The sequence below is a fragment of the Pan troglodytes genome, chromosome X (assembly GCF_028858775.2).
Source record: "Pan troglodytes isolate AG18354 chromosome X, NHGRI_mPanTro3-v2.0_pri, whole genome shotgun sequence".
NCBI lineage: Eukaryota > Metazoa > Chordata > Mammalia > Primates > Hominidae > Pan > Pan troglodytes.
The window spans coordinates 24,776,557-24,799,817 of NC_072421.2; the positions used below are offsets into that span (position 1 = coordinate 24,776,557).

A 23,261-nucleotide genomic window follows, 5' to 3' on the forward strand; every position below is an offset into this window, starting at 1 on the left:
TAATCCTTTGCCTTACCTACCCTTTGTTCTTCCTGGCTTACCCTCCTCCCCCCACCAAAGCAACTGTAGCAGGTCCTGGAATAACACGTTATTTCCTTATAATGTTGATGAGAAAGAAAATCGACTTTCTGCTGGGGCCACTGTCCCTGTGGCGTTTGCACATTCTCCTCCTGTCCGTGTGGGTTTCCTCCCACATCCCAAAGCTGTGCACATTAGGTTTATTGGCATGTCTACGCTGTCCCAATGTGAGTGAGCATGCCCTGTGATGGTTCCTGCCTGGTACCCTGAGCTGCTGGAGAGGCTCCTACACCCATGACCCTGATCTAGAATCATTGGGCAAATAATTATCTTGTTTTTACTAATCTTTCTTAAATATATGTGTAGCCCACATTTATTTCCATGTTTAATGCTACAAGTGTTTTAGACTATATTTAGAAGTTTGGTGATGTTTTTGTGACCAGAAATATGCCATAGGAACTTAACTCTTGTTTATATCAATTAGCCTACAGTAAAAAAAATTTTTTTTTTTTTTTTTTTGAGGCAGACTCTCACCCTGTCACCCCAGCTGGAGTGCAGTGGTGCTATCTCGGGTTACTGCAATCTCCACCTCCCTAGTTCAAGCAATTCTCCTGCCTCAGCCCCCCAAGTAGCTGGGACTACACGCATGCACCACCCTGCCTGGCTAATTTTTGTATTTTTAGTAGAGATGGGGGTTTCACCATGTTGGCGAGGCTGATCTCGAACTCCTGACCTCAAGTGATCCTCCCACATTGGCCTCCCAAAGTGCTGGGATTACAGGCGTGAGCCACTGCACCCGGCCAAAAAACTGCTTTTCTTATATACTACGTTGTTTGGCTAAAAGTCACAATTTTCGAGAACCTACCAATGACATTACGTGAGGACTTATACTGTACTTCTCTTTCAGCTATTTCTAATGGTACTTATCTATATGATTGTAAATAATACGCTTTCTTGATTTTTTTTGAGACGGTGTCTCGTTCTGCACCCAGGCTGGGGTGCAGTGGCGTGATCTTGGCTCACTGAACCTCTGCCTCCCAGGTTCAAGCAATTCTCCCTGCCTCACTCTCCTGAGTACCTGGGATTACAGGTGTCTGCCACCGTGCCAATTTTTTTTTTTTTTTGAGATGGAGTCTCGCTCTGTTGCCCAGGCTGGAGTACAGTGGCGCGATCTTGGCTCACTGCAAGCTCCGCCTCCCGGGTTCACGCCATTCTCCTGCCTCAGCCTCCTGACTAGTTGGGACTACAGATGCCCGCCACCATGCCTGGCTAACTTTTTTGTATTTTTAGTAGAGACGGGGTTTCACCATGTTAGCCAGGATGGTTTCGGATCTCCTGACCTCGTGATCCGCCCGCCTCGGCCTCCCAAAGTGCTGGGATTATAGGTGTGAGCCACCACGCCCAGCGTGCCCGGCTAATTTTTGTAGTTCTAGTAGAGACGTTTCACAATGTTTCGCCATGTTGGCCAGGCTGGTCTCTTGTGATCTGCCCACCTTGGCTTCCCAAAGTGTTGGGATTACAGGCATGAGCCACCACGCCCGGCCACTTTCTTGATTTTTATTACTTCTGTTTTATATGTTCTTTCTTCACGTCCTGTTGTGATAGCTGACAATTTTGCTCACTTTTGTTCTCACCTCCCTTTCCCGTGACTTTTCATGATAAGTGTGTTACAATTTTTGGTTCTTTGCCTTTCAGAATTTAAGTAATACATTAACATCTTTATTTCTTGTTCCATCAAATGTGGACAGTATCTTTTGACTCCTGCTTTTTAAGATGAGGATATCAGTGCCTTTGCCCTCCACTTTCCTTGAGCTGTTCAGCCTACCTTCCAATCTATGTTTACTTTGTATTGTTGAGGCTGATCCATCTAAGTTTATTTTTTTTGAGATGGAGTTTTGCTCGTTACCCAGGTTGGAGTGCAGTGGCGTGATCTCAGCTTACCACAACCTCTGCCTCCCGGGTTCAGGCGATTCTCCTGCCTCAGTCTCCCGAGTAGCTGGGATTACAGGAATGCGCCAACACGCCCGGCTAATTTTTCTATTTTTAGTAGAGACGGGGTTTCTCCATGTTGGTCAGGCTGGTCTCGAACTCCTCACCTCAGGTGATCCACCTTCCTTGGCCTCCCAAAGTGCTGGGATTACAGGCATGAGCCACTGCGCCCAGCCAATCCATGTATGTTCTATAACCATTAGCCTTCCAATAAAGTAGAAAATCAGTACTCAGTGCTTACATTATTTTGATTGTGAAAATACCATTTGCAGCATAACCATTGATCACTTTGATTACATTTTTGCATACAGCTTTTTTCCCCTAGAAATTTTAATTGTCTCCTTTCCCCCTTGTATTACCTTTTTTTTTCTTTTGGGAGACAGGATCTTGCTCTGTTGCCCAGGCTAGAGTGCAGTGGTGTGATCATGGCTCACTGCTGCAACCTTGGACTCCTGGGCTCAAACAGTCCTCCTGCCTCAGCCTCCTGTGGAGCTGGGACTGCAGGCACGTGCTACCACACCCAGCTAATTTATTTTATTTGTAGAGATGGGGTCTCACTATGTTGTCCAGGCTGGTCTCAAACTTCTCGCTTAAGTGATCCTCCCACCTTGGCCTCCCAAAGTGTTGGGATTACAGGTGTGAGCCACCATGTTTGGCTGTAGGTTTGTTTGTTTGTTTATGCATTGTATTTTCATGCATGGGAGCCCTTTGAATTTGGAGATTTCCTCTAATAGTAGCCACTAGCCACATATTTGGCTAAATAAAGTTGTTAAAATGAATTAAACATACAGTTCCTGCATTGCACCAGTCACAGTTCAAGTACTCAATAGCTACATGTGGCTAGTGCAGAGCATTTCCTTCATCAAAGAAAGTTCTGTTGGTTAGCACTGATCTGCAGGCTCAGTGAAATTGCAAACAATATGATGTCTTTTTAAAAACTTGAGACAGGCCAGGTGTGGTGGCTTGTACCTGTAATCCCAGCGCTGTAGGAAATGGAAGTGGAAGGATTGCTTGAGGCCAGGAGTTCGAGGCCAGCCTGGGCAACACAGATCCCATCTCTACCAAAACAAAAACATTTATTTATCATATATTACAAGGCAATAGGGGCAGTTAGAGTAGAAATTGACAAAATTCAGAAAGAAGCTGAAGAGAAAAAAATATGATCAAGGTAAAAGCCACCAGAGAAGCAACAATAAGAAAAAATGTATCTTAGCATATAGCCAAGGACAGAGGGATTGGGCTTTAAGAAATCACAAAATGAAATTGTAAGAAAATAAAATTGTGAAAATGCTTATGGAGAAGAAGGATAGATATGGAGAAAGATAAAGGATACAAACACACATAAGTGAAATTCCAGAAGAGAACAACTAATGAACTAGAAAAATATTTATAATGGGAGATTTTTTTCCTGAAATAAAGATTAGGATCTTTCTTGTTCCAAGAAATTGTCAAAATGGTAAAACAAGCAAATCATAATCATACTGTTATTTAGTGAACTTTAAGGATCAAGAATTACAGGGACATCCACACACAAATGCTCAATGCTAGGAGACAGTGGAACAATGTCTGCAAAGTTCTGAGGAAATTGTAACCTAAGAGTTTTGTACTCAGCCAATTCATTCTTCAAGTGAAGGCCATGGACCAACATTTTCAAGTATTCAGGAATTCAGGGACTGTAGTACCCATTGGCCTTTCTTGACAGGGATGGGGGAACTATTTGGTATTGAATCTAGCAGATTAAAGGATCAATCAATAGAAAGAACCCTAGAATGGAGAAACTGATTTAAAAAAACTAGAAATGAGCAGTGAATTCATTTAATATAAAACTAGCTATAAAATATTTGGGGGAGTGGAGAAGTCAAAATGTTAACTTCCACATCTTTCACGGTAAAGTGACAGTAGATGCTGGCTCTAAAACTTATTTGTGTATTATAGGCAAAATATGGATGCTTTTATAATATTTTTTCTTTTATTTATTTTTTGAAGTGGGGTTTCGCTTTGTTGCCCAGGCTAGAGTGCAGTGGCACGATCATGACTCACTGCAGCCTTGACCTCCTGGGCTGAAGTGATCCTCCTACCTCAGCCTCCCGAGCAGCTGGGACCACAGCCCCATACCACCATGCCCAGCTAATTTAAAAAGTTTTTTAGAGATGGTCTCACTATATTGCCCAGGCTGAAGCAATCCTCCCACCTTGGCCTCCCAAAGTGGTGTGATTATAGGCGTGAGCCACTGCACCTGGCTTTGTTTTTTTTTTTTAGAGGGTTAAGAACTAATATCTTAATGACCAAACATTTACTTGAAGATTAGCATTCATATATTTAACGAATGAATGTTGCTTGCTTACTCTATATGCTGGGCAGTATTGTAGGCACTTGGAATACATTAGTGAACAAAACACAGGGAAGTTTCTTTCCCTTATAGACATTACATTCTAGCAGAGGTACACAGACATAGGTGAGTAATACAGCATATTATAAGGTGATGCGTACTTAGGGAGGTAAAAAGCAGTATAAGGAGGATTTGGGTTATAAGTATGGTCAGGGTTTTGCTGAGAAGGTAACATTTGAGCAGAGACTTACTTTTGAGACATCTGATAGACACCAAAGAGGAAATACATGTACAAATCTGAGTTATGGAGACAGGTCTAGAGTGGAGATGTAAATTTGGGAGTTGTTGGTACATAGATGAAATTTAAGCCATCAGACAGAAAGAGATAACCAAAGGAGTGATTGTAGACAAACTAAGACTAAGGACTAAGCCCTGGGGTTTGCAGCATTAGGCGGTAAGAGGAGGCTCCAGCAAAAGAGTGAGGAGGCATGGTCTTGGTTAGTGAGGTGAGAGGAAACCAAGAGGTTGGGTCAGGGGAGCCAAGTGAGGAAAAAAATCACAGAGAGTGAGCATCTGTTAGATGCTGCTGCTGCAAGTCACACAAGGGCTGAGAATTGGTCACAAGTGACCTTGATGAACAGTTTTGGTGAAGTTATGGGCAAAGAATGACCTGATTGAAGTGCACTTTTTTTTTTTTTGGAGGCAGGGTCTCACTGTCACCCAGGCCGAAGTGCAGTGGCACAATCACAGCTCACTGCAGCCTCGACCTCCCAGGTTGAGGTTGTCCTCCCACCTCAGCCTCCTGGGTAGCTGGGACTACAGGTGCACACTACCATGCCTGGCTAATTTTTTAATTTTTTGTAGAGATAAGGGTCTCACTTTGTTGCCCAGGCTGGTCTCTAACTCCTGGGTTTAAGCAATTCTCCTGCCTTGGCCTCCCAAAGAGCTGGGATTATAGGTGTGCACCGCTGCACCCAACCTTGAAGTGACTTTAAAGGATGAAATGAGGCTAATTTGAGAAATGGAGGTGGAGAAATGGGATCAAGAGTTTTTGCTTAGCCGGGCACGGTGGCTCACGCCTGTAATCCCAGCATTTTGGGAGGCTGAGGTGGGTGGATCACCTGAAGTAAGGAGTTCAAGACCAGCCTGACCAACATGGTGAAACCCCATCTCTATTAAAAATACAAAATTAGCCAGGTGTGGTGGCGCACGCCTATAATCCCAGCTACTTGGGAGGCTGAGGCAGGAGAATCGCTTGAACCTGGAAGGCAAAGGTTGCAGTGAGCTGAGATCGCACCATTGCACTCCAGTCTGGGCAACAAGAGCGAAACTCCGTCTCAAAAAAAAAAAAAAGTTTTTGCTCGTTTTAAGCAGGGGAGAAAGAATGGCTTGTTTGTATCCTGATGAGAATGATCCAGTAGAGGATGCAGGGAAAGAGAGGGGAGAGGTGCTCAAGCAGTGAAGAAGGGCCTTCAGAAAGAGGGGATGGGCGATAGGAAGGAACACAATGGTTTGTGGGAACAGGCTGAAGACAGCGTTTGTGGGCTTAGTTGCTGGTAGGTGGATTAGATGTGGTAGCAAATCTTCTCTTCTGATTGTTTGAATTCTAGGTGAAGTAAGAAGTAAGTGATGATGGGGAGGTGGTATTAGACATTTGAGGGGAGATGAGAATAGGGAAAAGAGGAGAGAACAGAAAGTAACAGAAAGTAGCAGAAATGGCTCACTGCAGGTTCAGGGTTATGAATTTAAAGTGAAACCATCTGCTGGGTGTGTGTTTGTGTTTCTGTGTGTTTCCAGCCACATTTAGCTACATAGGTGCTAGTGCAGAGGCAAAGAGGCAAATTGTAAAGTGTCTGATTGTGCCAAGCCTGTGTGATGAAACAAAAGAAGGGGTAGGGAAAGGGAATTGAGATCGTGGGCAAGGGAATGGGATCGACTTTGGAATTAAAATTGTTTTGTTGTTGAGTTTAAATTCTAATGTTGTACCTTTGTTTAAAAAGAGCATGTTACAATATCTTATTTTCACAAAAAATTCTCTGTTCTTTCTTCCATCCTTTTATTTGTAGTATGCGTGGAGAAATGTCTAATGATGTGTAAATTCTGTTGATAGTTCCCAGTGGCAGGATTTTGAGCACATTTTCATTTCTTTCAGAAGATGAAGATAAAGGTCTGAGTTCTAAAGACAGGCACCTCACTTTCTCTTCCACCTCTCACTTAGTAGCTCACTGACTTTGGGCAAATCACATGCCATTTCAGAGCCTGTATTTCTTTATCTGGAAAAGATGAGAATCAGATGTAATAAAAAAATGTAGAAATGCTAAGGAAATTACAAAATGCCATGCAATTGGTAGTTATTATTAGAAGTAGTCTTAATTTCCAGAAATTATGCTCTTCTATTTTGGAGAGGCCTTATTCTAAAGCTCTAGTTCTTCATTACTACATTAGGAGAAGGCACTTATGCAGGAATCATAGGTAGGATGACTCAATTTTATCGAAGCCTTGTCTGTTTTTAGAAATTCATTTTTAATAATGGTAGCTTTAAAATCATAGTGAAATTTTGAGTACTTAACAGGACCATAAAAGTGTCTTTTTTAAAGTAAATCATTCCTGTAACATTTCATATTCAGAATAATTTTATAGATTGAGTTAGTGGGATAAATGTTCAAGGTGAAAATCTGAAGGTGAATTATACTTATGTAATAGAATAGCTTTGCTACCAGGTAAGCTCATATATTTGGAATGTGTTTTCCCACACATTTGTGAAAGCAAACAAAGGGCTTTTACTCCAAGTTACAGGTAAAACCATGACATTTTGCAAGCTCTAAAATGATTGGATTTTCTAGTCATCAAAGGTTTAACCTGAAGGGTACAGACAAATTGACATGCAAAAACAACAAGCCTGGCCCTGTTCTTTGTAAACACAAGGACATTGGATTTTCCAGTACTTGTTAGAATCAGTTTTGACAAGCCTTGTCAAAAGAGGCCAGCTTTATCAACAACATCAAACTGTTTTGAGTTGAGTTATCCAAAGATGTTACAGATTTCTGCCTAGTTTGGTGATAACTTTATCCCTCCACTGCTATCTCAGTTTGAAATTCCAAACCACCTTTAAGAAAATAACCTTGGCCCAGTTAGCTGGGTATATCATAAAAATAGCTTTGAAAAAGGGTAAGTACATATCAGTCCAGAAGTAAGAACATTAATATTGACTCTTTCTCCCTACAAACCATTTTTATAAAGCATAATCAAAATACTTTAATTTAGATAGTTATGTCCAGCGTTTAGAGAACCTGTAGTTGTTTTCTAACTGCAAAGACTTTAACCAGTTGGACTCTTTAAGCCTTCATATCATTAAGCTTGTCCTGGATCACTCATTTTCTCTAGTTTCTTAAGCTCTTAACCCAGTCTGTTGTTTTCTCACTGATTATCCAAGTTCTTGCCTCCTGTTTCATACCTATGATTGAAGCCACCAGCCATGAACTACAACTTTCTGCATTATCACCTTCCCTGCTTCCCTAAACACAGCATAGCTACATTCTCATTCAAGTCTCAGAAGGATAGCATGTTTCTCTTCTATTTAAGGAAAATTCCTTCATCTTTGCTCCTAGTTTCATTTATCCCTTTTCCTCTGAGATCTGGATCCCAAAATTTCATCATGTCCTCTGGCTTCAGTCTCTCACTTTCTATTCCGTTTTCTCCCACAGACTGAGCATGCTTGAGTATTTTTATCTATTAATACTAAACGGAAAAGTCCTTGACTCTGCAACCCATTCTAGTTATTGTCCTTTTGTTTGCCTTTTTACATACTTGAAGAAATTCACATGTTCCATTGACTCCTCAGCCCACTCTAGTCTGACCCCCTACAGCCTTCACTCCACTGATTTTAACCAAGAACATCAGCGACCTCATGCTACTACGGTGGACATTCCTCCTCCACGTTCCTTCTGGTGTGGTGCTGCATTATTGCCATGCGCCTTACTAGGGTTCCTGCATCTTTTAACTCCCTAGCTTCCTTCATGCCCTTCTACTGCCCTCTCCAGCTTTCCCTTCTCTGGTTTATGAACTACTCTTGCCCCTCCCTTCAACTGTGGCATTCCCCAGGACTCTGTCCTCACACTGCAGATTCTCACTGCATGATGGCAAAGCTTAGTTAACACAGTTGAGGGCTCCCCAAACTGTGTCAGCCTTCCAATTTCAGACTTGAATATTAAGCAGCTGGCTTCACATCTCATTCATTCAGTGAATCGTTGATTCATCAATATTCTGATCATCTACCATCACCAGACTGGGTCTTAAAAGACTGAGTAATGAAAATACAGGTTCTGCTGTGTCAATGGGAAAGACGGGGAGAAAAACCAGACAGTGGCCACACAGTGAATCACATATTCCAAGAGAAGCAAGCAAAGGGTGCCGTGAGCACAAAGCAATAGCGACAATCACTGGTTCTTAGGGCTTTTCAGGACGTTATTCTTAGGACCTTAAGTTAATCAAACATGCAGGAAGAGAGATCCTTTTCCTCATTTCTCTCACATTTCTTACCCCAGTCACTCAGTCACCTAAATTTAAACCCAGTTATCCTTGGCTTCTTCGTCATGTTGGGCTTTCAGTCAGACACCAAGTTCTACTCATTTCAGTCCCAAGATAGGCCTCAAATCCAGCCCACTCCGCCAGTTGTACTACCTCTGTCCTGATTCAAGGCCTCGTCATCTATCACCTGCATTACTGCAGTAGACTCAAGTCAGCTCCATGCTTTGATCTCATTGGATCTACCTTTCCAAGGCCAGCAAAAATGGGCACCTGACTTAGTCACTGCTCCGTGTGAAAGTCTCCCAGTCCTGCAGCAGATGTTCTCCAGCCTCTCATCAGAGTCCCAGAGGCAGGGCGCCCCTAAATCTGTCTCTATATAGCGGGTCCCAGCGCTGCAGATTCTAATTCTGTAGAGCTGCTGGACTGGATGCTTTGTTTTTAAATTCCCTAAGAGATTTTGACACCTGACCAGATTGAGAAACCCTTGGCCTGCAAGGATAAAGTCGGAGCCCCTCTGCCTGTGCATGAGGCCCTTCATGACCTGGCTTCAGCTTAGCAGTCGGCTGCATTTCCTGCCATGTCCTGTGCCACCCTTTACCCTCACATTCCAGCAATATTGAACCATGCATTCCCTTACCATCACGCCGTTTTGTGTCTCCCTTCATTTGTCCCCTCTCTTTCTCTTCACCTGAGTGAGGTATCTTTCTTTTGTTCCCATGGCAGCAGTCAGTGCACGGTGATGTTTGCCAGTCATTTCAGACTCTCATCCTCTCATTTTCTGTATCAATTTATTAAAGATTGCATTAGAGGGTTCAACATTAATGTCATCTTACAATATACATAAATAAGCTTTAGCTTTTTTCTCATAAATGACCTTCATTTCAATTTATGTAGGAAAAAGTATAATTTATCAACAAGTCCATTTTTAAGTGACTTGTTTGGTTTTGAAACTGAAGGTATATTAAAATGTAGTTTGTTGATTAGTGATATCAAAAATAGACCAAAACAACAACTGCTTTCAGTGACCCAGAGTTTGGGATTCTTGAACTTTGCATTTGAAACAAGCTGATTAAATTTTATAATTTTTATGTTTGTAAATGACAAAGGTTTGGGGCTGCCATTTTCAAGCTTTTCTTTGCAAGTAATTTGGGATGTGGATGGTCTTGATTCTCAGTAAGTCAGAAGTTAAGTTGACAAATTGTCACTGTATTTTTGCTTTTTAATGTTGGCTTTTGAGATATTAGATTCATCTTGATGTTCTGTGTAAGAATTTTGATTAGGTAAACACAGTTTTTGGATCTGATGGAGATCACGACAGAACTTTGCAGAAGTATCATTTCAAAGACGTCAGAATCTGAGTTCTGTCTTGGTATAACTGGTGTAAATTACACAAGGGATGACTGTGAATTTTAAAAGTTATAGTGGTCAGAACCACCACCACCTAGCCTTGGTTGCAATACTGATTATGCCTGCCTGAGTCATGAGCACATTCATTTGTTTTCCACGAAAAGAAAGCATGTTTAGATAGTTACGCTATTTTCTGATTTTTCAAAAATCACAGTTGCCTCTACCAATTTAAACCCCATGCTCCAAATTCCAGAAGTTGATGAGCCCTGATTGGGACTAACGTAGCTTGAGATCTGAATTGCGTGACTCCAGATAAGTTACTCAGCCTCTCTAAACTTCAGTTTGCTTTGCTGTAAAATGTAGAGAATATTGTACCACCTGCCTCACAGGGTTGTTGTATTAAGTAGTACTTACCATAATCACTTAGTAAATGGTAGCTGCATTATTATTACTACATTTAAAAATACTCACCTGTTTACTTGTCCACTTTGCCATAAGACTGTAAATTTCTGGAGCCCTTGACTTTTTCATATTTGCATCTCCAATACCTGCCTAGAGTCTAATGTAGTTGTGATTCACTGTTTGCTGAACTGAATAAAACAATGTCCATCCAAAAGGAAAACAGATATGTCTAGCAGAGGAACACCAGAAAGGGAACTAAAAGGGCAAAGGGGAAATGAAAAGGCTTGTTGTTGCAGGTATTACAGACAAGCTCAATGAGCCTTCTTTTCTGGGCCTCGGTCCTGCTCCCCTCTAGTTGGTCTTCCACCATGTCAGATAGGCCAGCTGGGCCTAGAGCAGAGAGAACATTGCTTCAGTGTTTCACTAATGGACTCAACATTGAAAAACCCAACTTTTTGTGATAAATTAAATTGTATTGGGTGCTAACTTTTCATTAGTCTTTGCCACACTTTTTGTTGAGCTAGACATAGCAGTGAGTGTCCATAAGTGACATGTAATGTAAGGCTACATTATATGGGGATTATGCTTTTGGTATTTATTCAAATCCAGAGTCTGTTATTTGAAGACACCATTTTTTGCAGCTTTATTTTCCAGGTCCTGTGAATAACAGGACACTTATTTTCTTGGCTACTTTGTAAAGTTTTAAAAAATGTGATGTTTGGCTGGGCGTGGTGGCTCACGCCTATAATCCCAGCACTTTGGGAGGCCGAGGTGGGTGGATCACTTGAGGTCAGGAATTTGAGACCAGCCTGACCAACATGGCGAAACCTGTCTCTACTAAAAATACAAAAATTAGCTGGGTGTGGTGGCGGGCATCTGTAATCCCAGCTTCTTGGGAGACTGAGGCAGGAGAGTCGCTTGAACCCAGGAAGCAGAATGAGCCAAGATTGTGCCACTGCACTCCAGCCTGGATGACAGAGACTCTGTTTCAAAATAAATAAATAAAAATAAAATAAAATATAAAAATAAATAAATGTGATGTTTGTTGTATATCCCCTGAGTCTCTACTATTGGAAATCATACGTACCTCTTTTTTTTTTAAATTTTTTTTCTCTTTTTCTCCCCTTCTGTCTCTCTCTGTTTGTTCATTTTTTTAACACATACAGGCTATTATACCTTCATTAATGAGAGCAATGGGTATATGAGAATATGTTTAAATTCACGTATTGCTGCATTTGCCAGCAAGGACCTAGACTCATTATTGTCATAAACTAAAGTTGTGTGTGTATGTTATGCATATTTACATTTAAGCAGATTGAAGCTGAATTTCCATTGACCAATCTCATTGCGGTGTACCTTTCTGGCAATCATGTTTTGATTATTTTCAAATGTATTATTCTATTGCAAATAGATCATATCAAGTGATATTCAAGAATAGTGACCACGAAGTACTGCTTATAAAATATTTATATGAAGACTATTTCTTGATTTTACTTCTAGGACATTCTTCTAAGTTTTTTTGTTGTTGATTTGAGACAGGGTCTCACTCTGTAACCCAGGCTGGAGTGCAGTGGCATTATCTTGGCTCACTGTAACCTTCACCTCCCAGGCTCATGTGATCCTCCCACCTCAGCCTCCTGAGTAGCTGGGACTACAGGCACATGCCACCATGCCTGGCTAATGTGTGTGTGTGTGTGTGTGTGTGTGTGTGTGTGTGTGTGTGTGTGTGTGTGTATATATATATATATTTTTTTTTTTTTGGTAGAGATGGGGGTCTTGCCATGGTGCCCAGCCTGGTCTCAAACTCCTGGTCTCAAGTGATCCACCCACCTTGGCCTCCCAAAGTGCTGGGATTACAGGCATGATCCACTGCACCTGGCCGGTTCTTTTAAGGTTTTAGTATTAGAAGATCTTTAATATAAGAGTGCTTTTACCTTATGGCTTAGCAAAGGCTGTTAAGTATATTCTTTTGTATTTACAGTTTTCTAGGCTACCAGGAGTTTTCTCTATGTATAGTATTTTTTGCTTTAATATCTGATTCTGTTTTTAGAAGTCTTTAGAAATGTATTTATTGAATCTTCTAGTTGTCTAGGTAAAATCCAATTTTATGTGAATCAAGTTAGAGATTATATTTGTAAAAGAACTTTTGCCGGGCGCAGTGGCTCACACCTGTAACCCAGCACTTTGGGAGGCTGAGGTGGGCAGATCACGAGGTCAGGAGATCGAGATCATCCTGGCTAAAACAGTGAAACCCTGTCTCTACTAAAAATACAAAAAATTAGCCGGGCGTGGTGGTAGGCGCCTGTAGTCCCAGCTCCTCGGGAGGCTGAGGCCGGAGAATGGCTTGAACCTGGGAGGCGGAGGTTGCAGTGAGCTGAGATCGCGCCACTGCACTCCAGCCTGGGTGACAGTGAGACTCCGTCTCAAAAAAAAAAATTTTTTTTTTTTTTTTTTGCGAATAGTAACATTTTATTTAAATATCTGTTACTATTTGTGATTTATTTCCTTCCTTTTTAGTGGATGATGCTGGCAAAATAGAACACGACGGTTCTTCTGGAATGACCATGGACACAGAGTCGGAAATTGATCCTTGTAAAGTGGATGGCACTTGCCCTGAGGTCATCAAGGTGTACATTTTTAAAGCTGACCCTGGAGAAGATGACTTAGGTAAGAAGAAGTGTTTAGACATTATACATCCTCATCCAAATGTTTCAGCCTGATTACTTTTGGGTTATTTAGATTGAGAACATTTGGAGTCTCTTCTGAAGTAACTTTTATGTAAGAATTCCAGTATAGTAATACCAAAGTTTGTAAAAAGTAATAAGAAAAGTATGTAAAAAGAAATAGGTGGAAATGCAGTTTTCAAATAAATTATTGAAGCTGTCGTCTTCCCTGGTTGATAGGTGGAACTGTAGACATTGTGGAGAGTGAGCCTGAGAATGATCATGGAGTTGAACTGCTTGATCAGAACAGCAGTATTCGTGTTCCCAGGGAAAAGATGGTTTATATGACTGTCAATGACTCTCAGCCAGAAGATGAAGATTTAAGTAAGTAGGTGGCCTTTTTGTGGGAGAAAATTTTATGTTTCTGGAGCTTTTAAGTGGCCAGTGTTTGAAATAAGTAGCATTATTTTAGAGATTATTATGCTACTACATTCCAAGGGAAACATCTTTGACTCTTTTATATATGCTTATGATGTTGCTTTAAAACCAAGTTATGGTGAAAGCCAAGAAGTAAATGATTCATTCAACAAATATGTATTGAGTGCTTACTACGTGAAAGCTATGTTCTAGGTATGTAATATTTGGACCATCTTTCCATTTTGTCTATTAACTGAATTCAAATAAAAACGTGTTTCCTGTGATCTCTGTAAACCTGGTCACAGAAGTTTTTGTAACTTTCTACTTAGATGTTGCTGAAATCGCTGACGAAGTTTATATGGAAGTGATCGTAGGAGAGGAGGATGCTGCAGCAGCAGCGGCAGCCGCCGCCGTGCACGAGCAGCAAATGGATGACAATGAAATCAAAACCTTCATGCCGATTGCATGGGCAGCAGCTTATGGTAAGTTGCCCAGCAGCTCTTAGCATTGAAGAAGTTGGTTCTTAAACATGAATCCATGATTGAAAAATGGTTTCTGTGGTCTTAGGTTTCAGAAGTCTGAAATACCAGTATCCTGTAAGGATTATTTGAATTGAATTAGAGTATAAAGTCTACTTTTTGTCTTTATTTTTAACAGGAATTTCCTTCATGTGTATATTATGTAGAAGGAAGTACTGCAAGAAGTACACAGGCTTTCAGGCTGAAAGTTTTCATCTTGATTATGTTTGGCCCATGACTTTTTCATTTTGGGAGACAACAAGGGAATCCATGGGGCAAAAATGCTGACATGTGTTTTTTAGCTTTGGAAGCTAGGCGTTTCCTACGGTCTCGCGATAATAAATGTGCTCATAAAACCCATGACCTAGAATGGGGAATTTCTGTCATTCATGAGTATCATGGCTTACTTTTCGTTGTTGTAGTTAATGAAGAATTCCTAATTCTTTAAAATTTATAATACTGTATAATTTTGTTTTTTAATACACATTGTTAGGTAATAATTCTGATGGAATTGAAAACCGGAATGGCACTGCAAGTGCCCTCTTGCACATAGATGAGTCTGCTGGCCTCGGCAGACTGGCTAAACAAAAACCAAAGAAAAGGAGAAGACCTGATTCCAGGCAGTACCAAACAGGTGAGGGCGCACGAGTTCCATGGCGCAGCGTGCTCTGCGAGCTCTCAGAGGAAACTCTAGTATGTATCCACAGGGGTGTCACAATGGCATTTTAGCTGCTAGACCATATATAGCTTTGTCTATTGAACTTGAAAATATAATTTTCAGAATTCAGTGATATTCATGAATGATTTCCTTGGATAAAAAGAAACAGGACATGGCTGAAACATGGATGAGAAAAATTGAAAACTTGGATGATTTTTATGTGTACATGGAATGAAATCCCTCAAATATGTTATAAACATTAACTTTTTAAATAAATTAATATATTTAGAGAATCTATGTCAGCATAAAGCAGGCATAATTTACAGAGCAGCAGGATAAGTACTTTAGTTCATATGACATTCCTATTCTTGTATGATGATTTGCATATTAAAAATTTTATGGGTATATTTAAACTTTGCTGTAAGTTAATGTAAGTTATGTTTTTTGGAATAAACCGTGGAAATTTTTGTCACCAAAGTTTATTTTTATGAATAATTTTCCACCAGTTTATTTACTTATTTTTTTTGAGGCAGAATCTTGCTCTCTCGCCCAGGCTGGAGTGCAGTGGCGTGATCTCAACTGACACTGCAACCTCTGCCCCCTGGGTACAAGTGGTTCTCCTGCCTCAGCCTTCCAAGCGGCTAGGATTACAGATGTGTGCCACTGTGCCCCACTAATTTTCATATTTTTAGTAGAGGCAGGTTTTCAGCATGTTACGTTGGTCAGGGTGGTCTCGAACTCCTGAGTTCAGGTGATCTGCCTGCCTCGGCTTCTGAAAGTGCTGGGATTACAGGCGTGAGCCACCGTGCCCAGCCAATTTTCCACCAATTTCTAAATTGCTGTAGGTTTAATCACTAATTGATAAAAGTTACATATTCATTAATTTTATTAAACTAGAGGGAGTGAAGGTGATACAGTCTTCATGAATGAAGTTTCCAGACCATTTTCTCTATGACTAGGTTGCTATATCTCTTGTGTTGAAAAACAGTAAAAGGAATGTTAAGTAGCAAATAGTCCAATTTAGGAGTCCTTGGCCAACAGTGGTCAGAACCCACACTTTATATTCGCAAAGAAACTGGAACAGAACTTGGTTTGAGCACTCATACTCCTTTCTTTTCCTTTTTTAGCAATAATTATTGGCCCTGATGGACATCCTTTGACTGTCTATCCTTGCATGATTTGTGGGAAGAAGTTTAAGTCGAGAGGTTTTTTGAAAAGGCACATGAAAAACCATCCCGAACACCTTGCCAAGAAGAAATACCGCTGTACTGACTGTGATTACACTACCAACAAGAAGATAAGTTTACACAACCACCTGGAGAGCCACAAGCTGACCAGCAAGGCAGAGAAGGCCATTGAATGCGATGAGTGTGGGAAGCATTTCTCTCATGCAGGGGCTTTGTTTACTCACAAAATGGTGCATAAGGAAAAGGGAGCCAACAAAATGCACAAGTGTAAATTCTGTGAATACGAGACAGCTGAACAAGGGTTATTGAATCGCCACCTCTTGGCGGTCCACAGCAAGAACTTTCCTCATATTTGTGTGGAGTGTGGTAAGGGTTTTCGTCACCCGTCAGAGCTCAAAAAGCACATGAGAATTCATACTGGGGAGAAGCCGTACCAATGCCAGTACTGCGAATATAGGTCTGCAGACTCTTCTAACTTGAAAACGCATGTCAAAACTAAGCATAGTAAAGAGATGCCATTCAAGTGTGACATTTGTCTTCTGACTTTCTCGGATACCAAAGAGGTGCAGCAACATGCTCTTATCCACCAAGAAAGCAAAACACACCAGTGTTTGCATTGCGACCACAAGAGTTCGAACTCAAGTGATTTGAAACGACACATAATTTCAGTTCACACGAAAGACTACCCCCATAAGTGTGACATGTGTGATAAAGGCTTTCACAGGCCTTCAGAACTCAAGAAACACGTGGCTGCCCACAAGGGCAAAAAAATGCACCAGTGTAGACATTGTGACTTTAAGATTGCAGATCCATTTGTTCTAAGTCGCCATATTCTCTCAGTTCACACAAAGGATCTTCCATTTAGGTGCAAGAGATGTAGAAAGGGATTTAGGCAACAGAGTGAGCTTAAAAAGCATATGAAGACACACAGTGGCAGGAAAGTGTATCAGTGTGAGTACTGTGAGTATAGCACTACAGATGCCTCAGGCTTTAAACGGCACGTTATTTCCATTCACACGAAAGACTATCCTCACCGGTGTGAGTACTGCAAGAAAGGCTTCCGAAGACCTTCAGAAAAGAACCAGCACATAATGCGACATCATAAAGAAGTTGGCCTGCCCTAACAATACTTCTACAGAACGTTTGTAGAGATATTGGCCTTGAAGCAGAAAATTCATTTTAAAGCCAATCAGTCTCGTTCACATACAATACTGTATATTGATTTATGCTGTGTACAAATAGAATTATTACTTCTAGTTGACTTTTTTTAATATACATTTTGCTCAGTAGTGTGTTCTGAATTCTATTCAGTTTGTTTAATAAATAGGGAAAACTGGCAACATGCTAGTTACTTTTAATAAAGTAATCCCTGATTCTATACCGAAGTTTTATATCTTAGAATTTTATATTTATTTAAATATTTACCTTGCTTACCTTGATGGTACTCTTCTAAGACCATTAACTTAAGGTAACTTTATATTGGTAACTCTGAAAGTATTCATGTTGACTCATTTTTTTTCCCCATACATTTCTCACAATAAAATTGTCAGAGACATCTACTAATATAAATGGGAGATTTTACAGTCAGGTCTAATTATCATAACATGGAAGTCATTTACTTGTCTTGCTTAATATTTTCAGACCACTTGACAGTGAAAGTTTCCATTTGAGCTGTTGCGTCCCTGGCTTTGCTGAGTAAAGAGCAGTGGCTGGGTTCGTGTTTACTTTTCAAATATACTTCTTTTGGCTTTCTTTGGATTATTTACATCTTTTGTCAGCATAGCAAACTTTTAGAAAACCTTATTGAAAAATTGTGCTTGCTCATGTTGTATTTTGATTATTGTGTCTGTGCGGCTTCATCTTGGAATGGTTGTGTGCTACAAATGACACTTACTGAGGACTGCATTTTGGAATCTCCTAGAGGTAACTCATGGCTTATAGGATCTTTTGCAACTTTATGTATGTAAATGTACCCTGAATTATATATATACACATATATATCATGTACCTGTGTGTATTGCTTATTTTACATATTTATACACACAACCCCAAGTAGTAGTTGTTTAAAATCTATAATGAAAAGTATTAAATTTACAATAACATGAAAGATCCAGGGATGCATGAGAGAGCATTTTGTAAGTCATGCTCTTCAGAGAGACTACTCAGGTGAAGAATTAGAAGGAAAATAAGGACACTAGTATTTTTAAAGAGTAAAGATATTTTCTTTTAAATATCTTTGGTAATTGAAACATAGAGGTTAAGATGTTTCTAGGTAGAATGTTTTCATACAATTTCAGCTCCATGTCTTTATGTTTTTCTGAAAAGCAAATGAATATCCAGACATGACTCCCACAGTTCTCTTTGAGAAGCCTGAGAGGGAACTCTGTCTTACCTAGTGAGGGGGATGGAAAAGAAGTGATGGCTCTGTGGACCAGAGAACGGGTGCTAATTATGACTTCACACTCGGCAAGTTCAGGCTGATCTGTTATTTCTCAGTTACAGTTAGCAAACTTTAAAAACTTAACACTCAAGTTGGCTTTGATTAAAAGGTAAAGATGTGTTTTAAGTGGATAAGGAAAGTCTGAGGCCTTATTTGGAACATCATCACTAAGTCTTCCACAGGTTTTTTGTTTGTTTTTTGTTGTTGTTTTTTTTTTTCTTAAGACGGAGTCTTGCTCTGTTGCCCAGGCTGGACTGCAGTGGTGTGATCACTGCAACCTCTGCAGCTCACTGCAACCTCTGCTTCCTGGGTTCAAGCAATTATCTGCCTCAGCCTCTCGAGTAGCTGGGATTACAGGCGCCCACCACCACGCCCGGCTAATTTTTTGTATTTTTAATAGAGATGGGGTTTCACCATCTTGGCCAGGCTGGTCTTGAACCCTGACCTCGTGATCCACCTGCCTCGGCCTTCCATAGTGCTGGGTTTACAGGCGTGAGCCACCGCGCCCAGACACCACATAGGTCTGAATCAGTGTCATACATTCATAAAACAAACTCGGTTAATTAGAACTTGGTTATGTTAAGACGAATCTTGGAGAACAGAAAACAGTTTTTGGGGTCCCTTCAGTTGGCTATTGGTCCGTATGCATCTAGCACATTGTAGGAGATTTAGAAATTGTCTTCCCACCCGATAGCTGCCTTGTCACCTCATTATGGTGCTCCATCCCCTGTGTGCTTAGGTTTTTACCTTTCATCTTTCTCTTTGCCATTGATGTTTGTATTCAAGAGTTATATTTTTAGGGTTAGAAATCAAAATATTTGGTGTTTGGCAAACCTCTGAAGTGCTAGACTGATTTAGTCTAGTTTTAAACCAAGTGCTTTAGGCAGGTGTGAACTCCAGCCCAAATGCCAGTCAAAGTCAAGGCATGGGTTTTCCTAGCCTATCTTATAGGAAATTCCTGTACCTTCTTGGCCCCCATAATGTGTTTTTTTTTTTTTTTTTTTAACTAACTTACAATTTTGTGATCCGTGATTCATTGCCCTGCGATTCTTGAAAGCTCTGTCTGTTTTTTTGTGAGAACCTTTAAAATCTCCCTTAATTTTTATTTTCCCAGAAATAATGTAAAAACACTTAAATGAAAGTGGAAATGTATTAATTTTAAATCCTATAAAATTAATACAGAAAATATAAATGATTGATTGGGTCATTTAACTATATTTTTTTAAATAAACTGAAAGATAAAGAACACAACACATTTTATATTTCTCTTACATACTCTGGAATCATACACAGTTCTTTTCTTTTTAAAGCACAACATTAAAACCTTTAAAAGGTATTTAAGGGTTTGGTCAAGTGAATATGATAAAACATACTTGTCTGTATAAAGAGAAAATGAAATTGTAGTCACTGTTATGTACTGACATTAGTTACAACCTAGTTTTAATTCTTAAAACAATTTTGATTAGCAAAGCTAAAAAAATGGATGTTTCAGTTAAATGTTTTAAAGAGGTACAGATTTTTACAAGGACATAATATAAGTTATTGTTCTGTAGAAATATCCTATTAAATATTGTATGTCCCTCCCTCTGTACACTTTGTAAAGAAAGTAAAATACATAAAAAGAAAATCATATAGGGATGTGTGACATTATTGTAATTGTGTACTTGAGAATAACGTGCAAAAATAAAAATCAGAATATTTTCCTGTTATTGAATGTTTAGTCTATTTGATACCAGTACTAAGTTAATGCTTTTTCTCAAGGAAAAAAAATGTACAGTTTTTGTAAACCTAATAAACATCAAAAGCAGTGGATTATTTTCATCCCCCCATTTCTTAATTTCTTTTTCACAGCAGTGGAATGCAAAGTGCTTGATTGCTTTGAATTTTGTGACTCGGATGCAAATACTGGTAATATTTCAGTTCTGTGAATTTGCAAGTAATATTTCAGAGAAGTTAAGAGGTGATTGGTGAGTCCTTTGATGAGCATGTCCTTGGAATTCATTTTTTCTTTTATCTTCATAAAGGATTTGTTTTATTAGCATCTCCAATTCCCCTGAGATAAATTACTCATGCATAAAGTGGTTTTTGAGAGCACTTAAAGTTCATTTCAGTATTAATTTACAGCATATTTAATCAGTGGGGACTGTTACCACCTCCACAACAGAAATCATGCCCTCGAGTTACCCCACTGCGCCCAGTTTAGAGGACTAGTAGATGCTAACATACTAGGGAATGGTCATTGCCACAGTTAAAAATCGGCAGTTAAGTAAATGTCAGGAGTCAAAAGAGATAGAGTTGTGCCATCTTTGATTTTATAGACAAGATTCTGCAGTTCTTCCAACTGTATGAACAAACGTTTGCCTAATAGTTGAAACAATAAATTAAAATTTTAGGTAAATGACGAAGGGAATGTGGTGAATGTCACTGTCCAGAGCCATAAATCAGACAAAACCATACATAGCATGCTGGAAAACTTTTGTAATGGAACACCCAACAAATGACACCTAACCTGTCTGTGATCCAACAAGTCCGATAACATGCTGCTGTATTTGTATTCTCTGGGAATCTCAGTATTAATAATTTCATTTCCCACAAATTCTAGCATTCATGTAAGGAAAAACATGGCTAATCAATATCTTAAAGGGGCAATCTTTCAGAGCAGTGGTTTTCAAAGTGTGGCCGGACAGCATTGGCAGCATCTTAATCTCCTGGGACTTTGTTAAAGATGCAAATTCTCAGCCCTACCCTAGTCCTACTGAATTGGGAAACTGGCGTGGGACCCAGCAATCTTTGTTTTAACATGTTCTCCAAGTGATTCTGATGCCTGTTCAAACTTGGGAAACACTTTTAGAGCACTTGAGGAACCTAAAAGATGACTGGTTCAGCATTTTGTGTGGTAGATAAGAAATTATCACAAAAAATCAGAAATGAACAGTGAGAGAAAAATAGGACCCCAGACAGTTTATACCTTCCATTTGCTGTTTTAAAAGTGTGAGCCTGCCAAGTCAACAAGTATGCCTTTAGCGCACATGTAAATAGCCTGCACTTCCTAAATCTTGTGTGGCCTCCCATGGTTACATTCTTCAAAGGTAAACTGAGTTGAGAGGAAGATTCAGCATTTAAAAGAGAAGGGTTGAAAAAGATTGTGTGTGTGTGTGTGTGTGTGTGTGTGTGTGTGTTTAATTGGCCCAGGGTTACTTAAATAAATCATAACCATTTTGCCACATTCTGTAACTGTTTAGTTAAGGTCAAATTAAGTTTACCCTATGGATTTTGTTTCATCTTTTGTTTCGTGTATATACTGTTTGCCTTTTTCATAAAAATCTTGGATTTGTTATATATTGTTGCTGTTATTTTTGACATCTTTGCTATTGTAAATAAATTACTATTTTGTTTTAAGTTACCCTAGTGGAGTGTTGGCTATAGACAAGGTATATACTCGAAACGAGGAGACTTAAATCACACAGTTAATGAATTCCCAACTTGTTTGAAGCTGGAGGTGATTCGACTCCCTTCAGTGGTTCAACACTAATAATAGCACCAAGGAACATGTCACTGGTGCATATAGGCGTAGCATCTGTACCGACTTGGATTTCAAAATCATGTTTTGACCTCTGCGATGGAAGTACTCAGTCCATGAAGTTTGAGGTCAAAATCAAGAATTACTTTCCTTTACTTGGTTTTTCCTATTCAATTGGTCTCCCATGTTACTTGTATTGCTGGTATTGGTGGACACAAAGGATCTGGCATTACAGTGACCTGTCGAGACTGTAAAGCCACTAGGAGACTTGGCTACTAAAAACCTGCTCAGGACTTCTAGATGTTGTTTGGCTCTGTGAACTACCACAGAAGTATCTAAACACATTGACTAAAAGTATAGAATAGTTAACTAGACCTATATTATTTTGCTTTCTAAGAGGCCAGTTTCTGCTTTTAAATGCAGAACCCATTTCCTTTTGTCTGAGATTCTTTGAAATAGGAGGGGTATTGCAAAGCCATCTGTTGGGGTTTTGAAGGTTCTAGTCACCTGTCCTCCCCTCTTGAGTTCTAACCGCACTGAAGATAGACAAGAAACCACCAATTAAGTGTGCGATTTATTCTAGTAAGGCTGGATTGGGAGACCCAGAGGCTGAGATGAGTCTGTTTCCAATCTCTTTCCCTCCAATGTAGGCCTTGACTGATGCAGCCAGTCATTTGAAGGCATGGGGCCTACCTTCCACTCCTTTGTGAGCTATCAGGAGACTAGTTCTGTCATCAGAGAAAGGGAGCATCTACTCCAGCCCTCCCAGGCTAGAACACAGGAAAAGGGGGAGAAGAGTTCCCTTACATCATCCTAATAAAGGTTAGTCCAATTCTGGATTGCCCTCTGACATTAGCACACTAGCAACATGTGAGGTTTCGCCATTAGCCTTGCATGTTTGTGTCCACTTTTATTGATTTTTACTGTTCCCCCTTGAAGTGGTGGTTGTGGCAGACTTTCTAAAGTTCCTTTCTCTCTCAAGGCAGTATGCTTTGGTTGTTCTTCAGAAAATTAATTTTTAAAGGGCAAATGTACTTACTATACAAAGATGGAAATCTTGCAAGTTATTTTTATTGCATGCTTTCGTAACAAAAATTGGGAAAATGATCACCCACAAGGCCACCACCTTTATTAAAGGGATTGCTTGTCTTTGTTCTCTTCTAGTCTTAGTCCATACACATAAATCTTTTATCTGTCTTGTAACCACAATATCAATTCTATTCTGGGTTCAGGGATTTTCTTTTTC

General features: G+C 39.8%; 1 protein-coding gene across 30 annotated transcripts in view; it reads left to right on the top strand.

Annotated features, from left to right (window-relative positions):
* ZFX (zinc finger protein X-linked) overlaps positions 1–20,307 on the top strand; it is a 65,410-nt gene extending 45,103 nt beyond the window's left edge. For 28 of the 30 annotated variants that reach the window (XM_016943486.4, XM_016943494.3, XM_054676869.2 and 25 more), the window contains 5 exons: positions 13,130–13,279; positions 13,516–13,659; positions 14,022–14,174; positions 14,704–14,844; positions 15,996–20,307. In XM_016943486.4, the coding sequence (XP_016798975.1) occupies positions 13,130–13,279; positions 13,516–13,659; positions 14,022–14,174; positions 14,704–14,844; positions 15,996–17,179 (1,772 nt within the window). In that variant the 3' untranslated portion in view covers positions 17,180–20,307. The remainder of the gene's footprint in view (positions 1–13,129; positions 13,280–13,515; positions 13,660–14,021; positions 14,175–14,703; positions 14,845–15,995) is intronic. The other 2 variants (XM_063804098.1, XM_054676874.2) reach the window with 1 other exon arrangement.
* Positions 20,308–23,261: the final 2,954 nt, after the last annotated feature.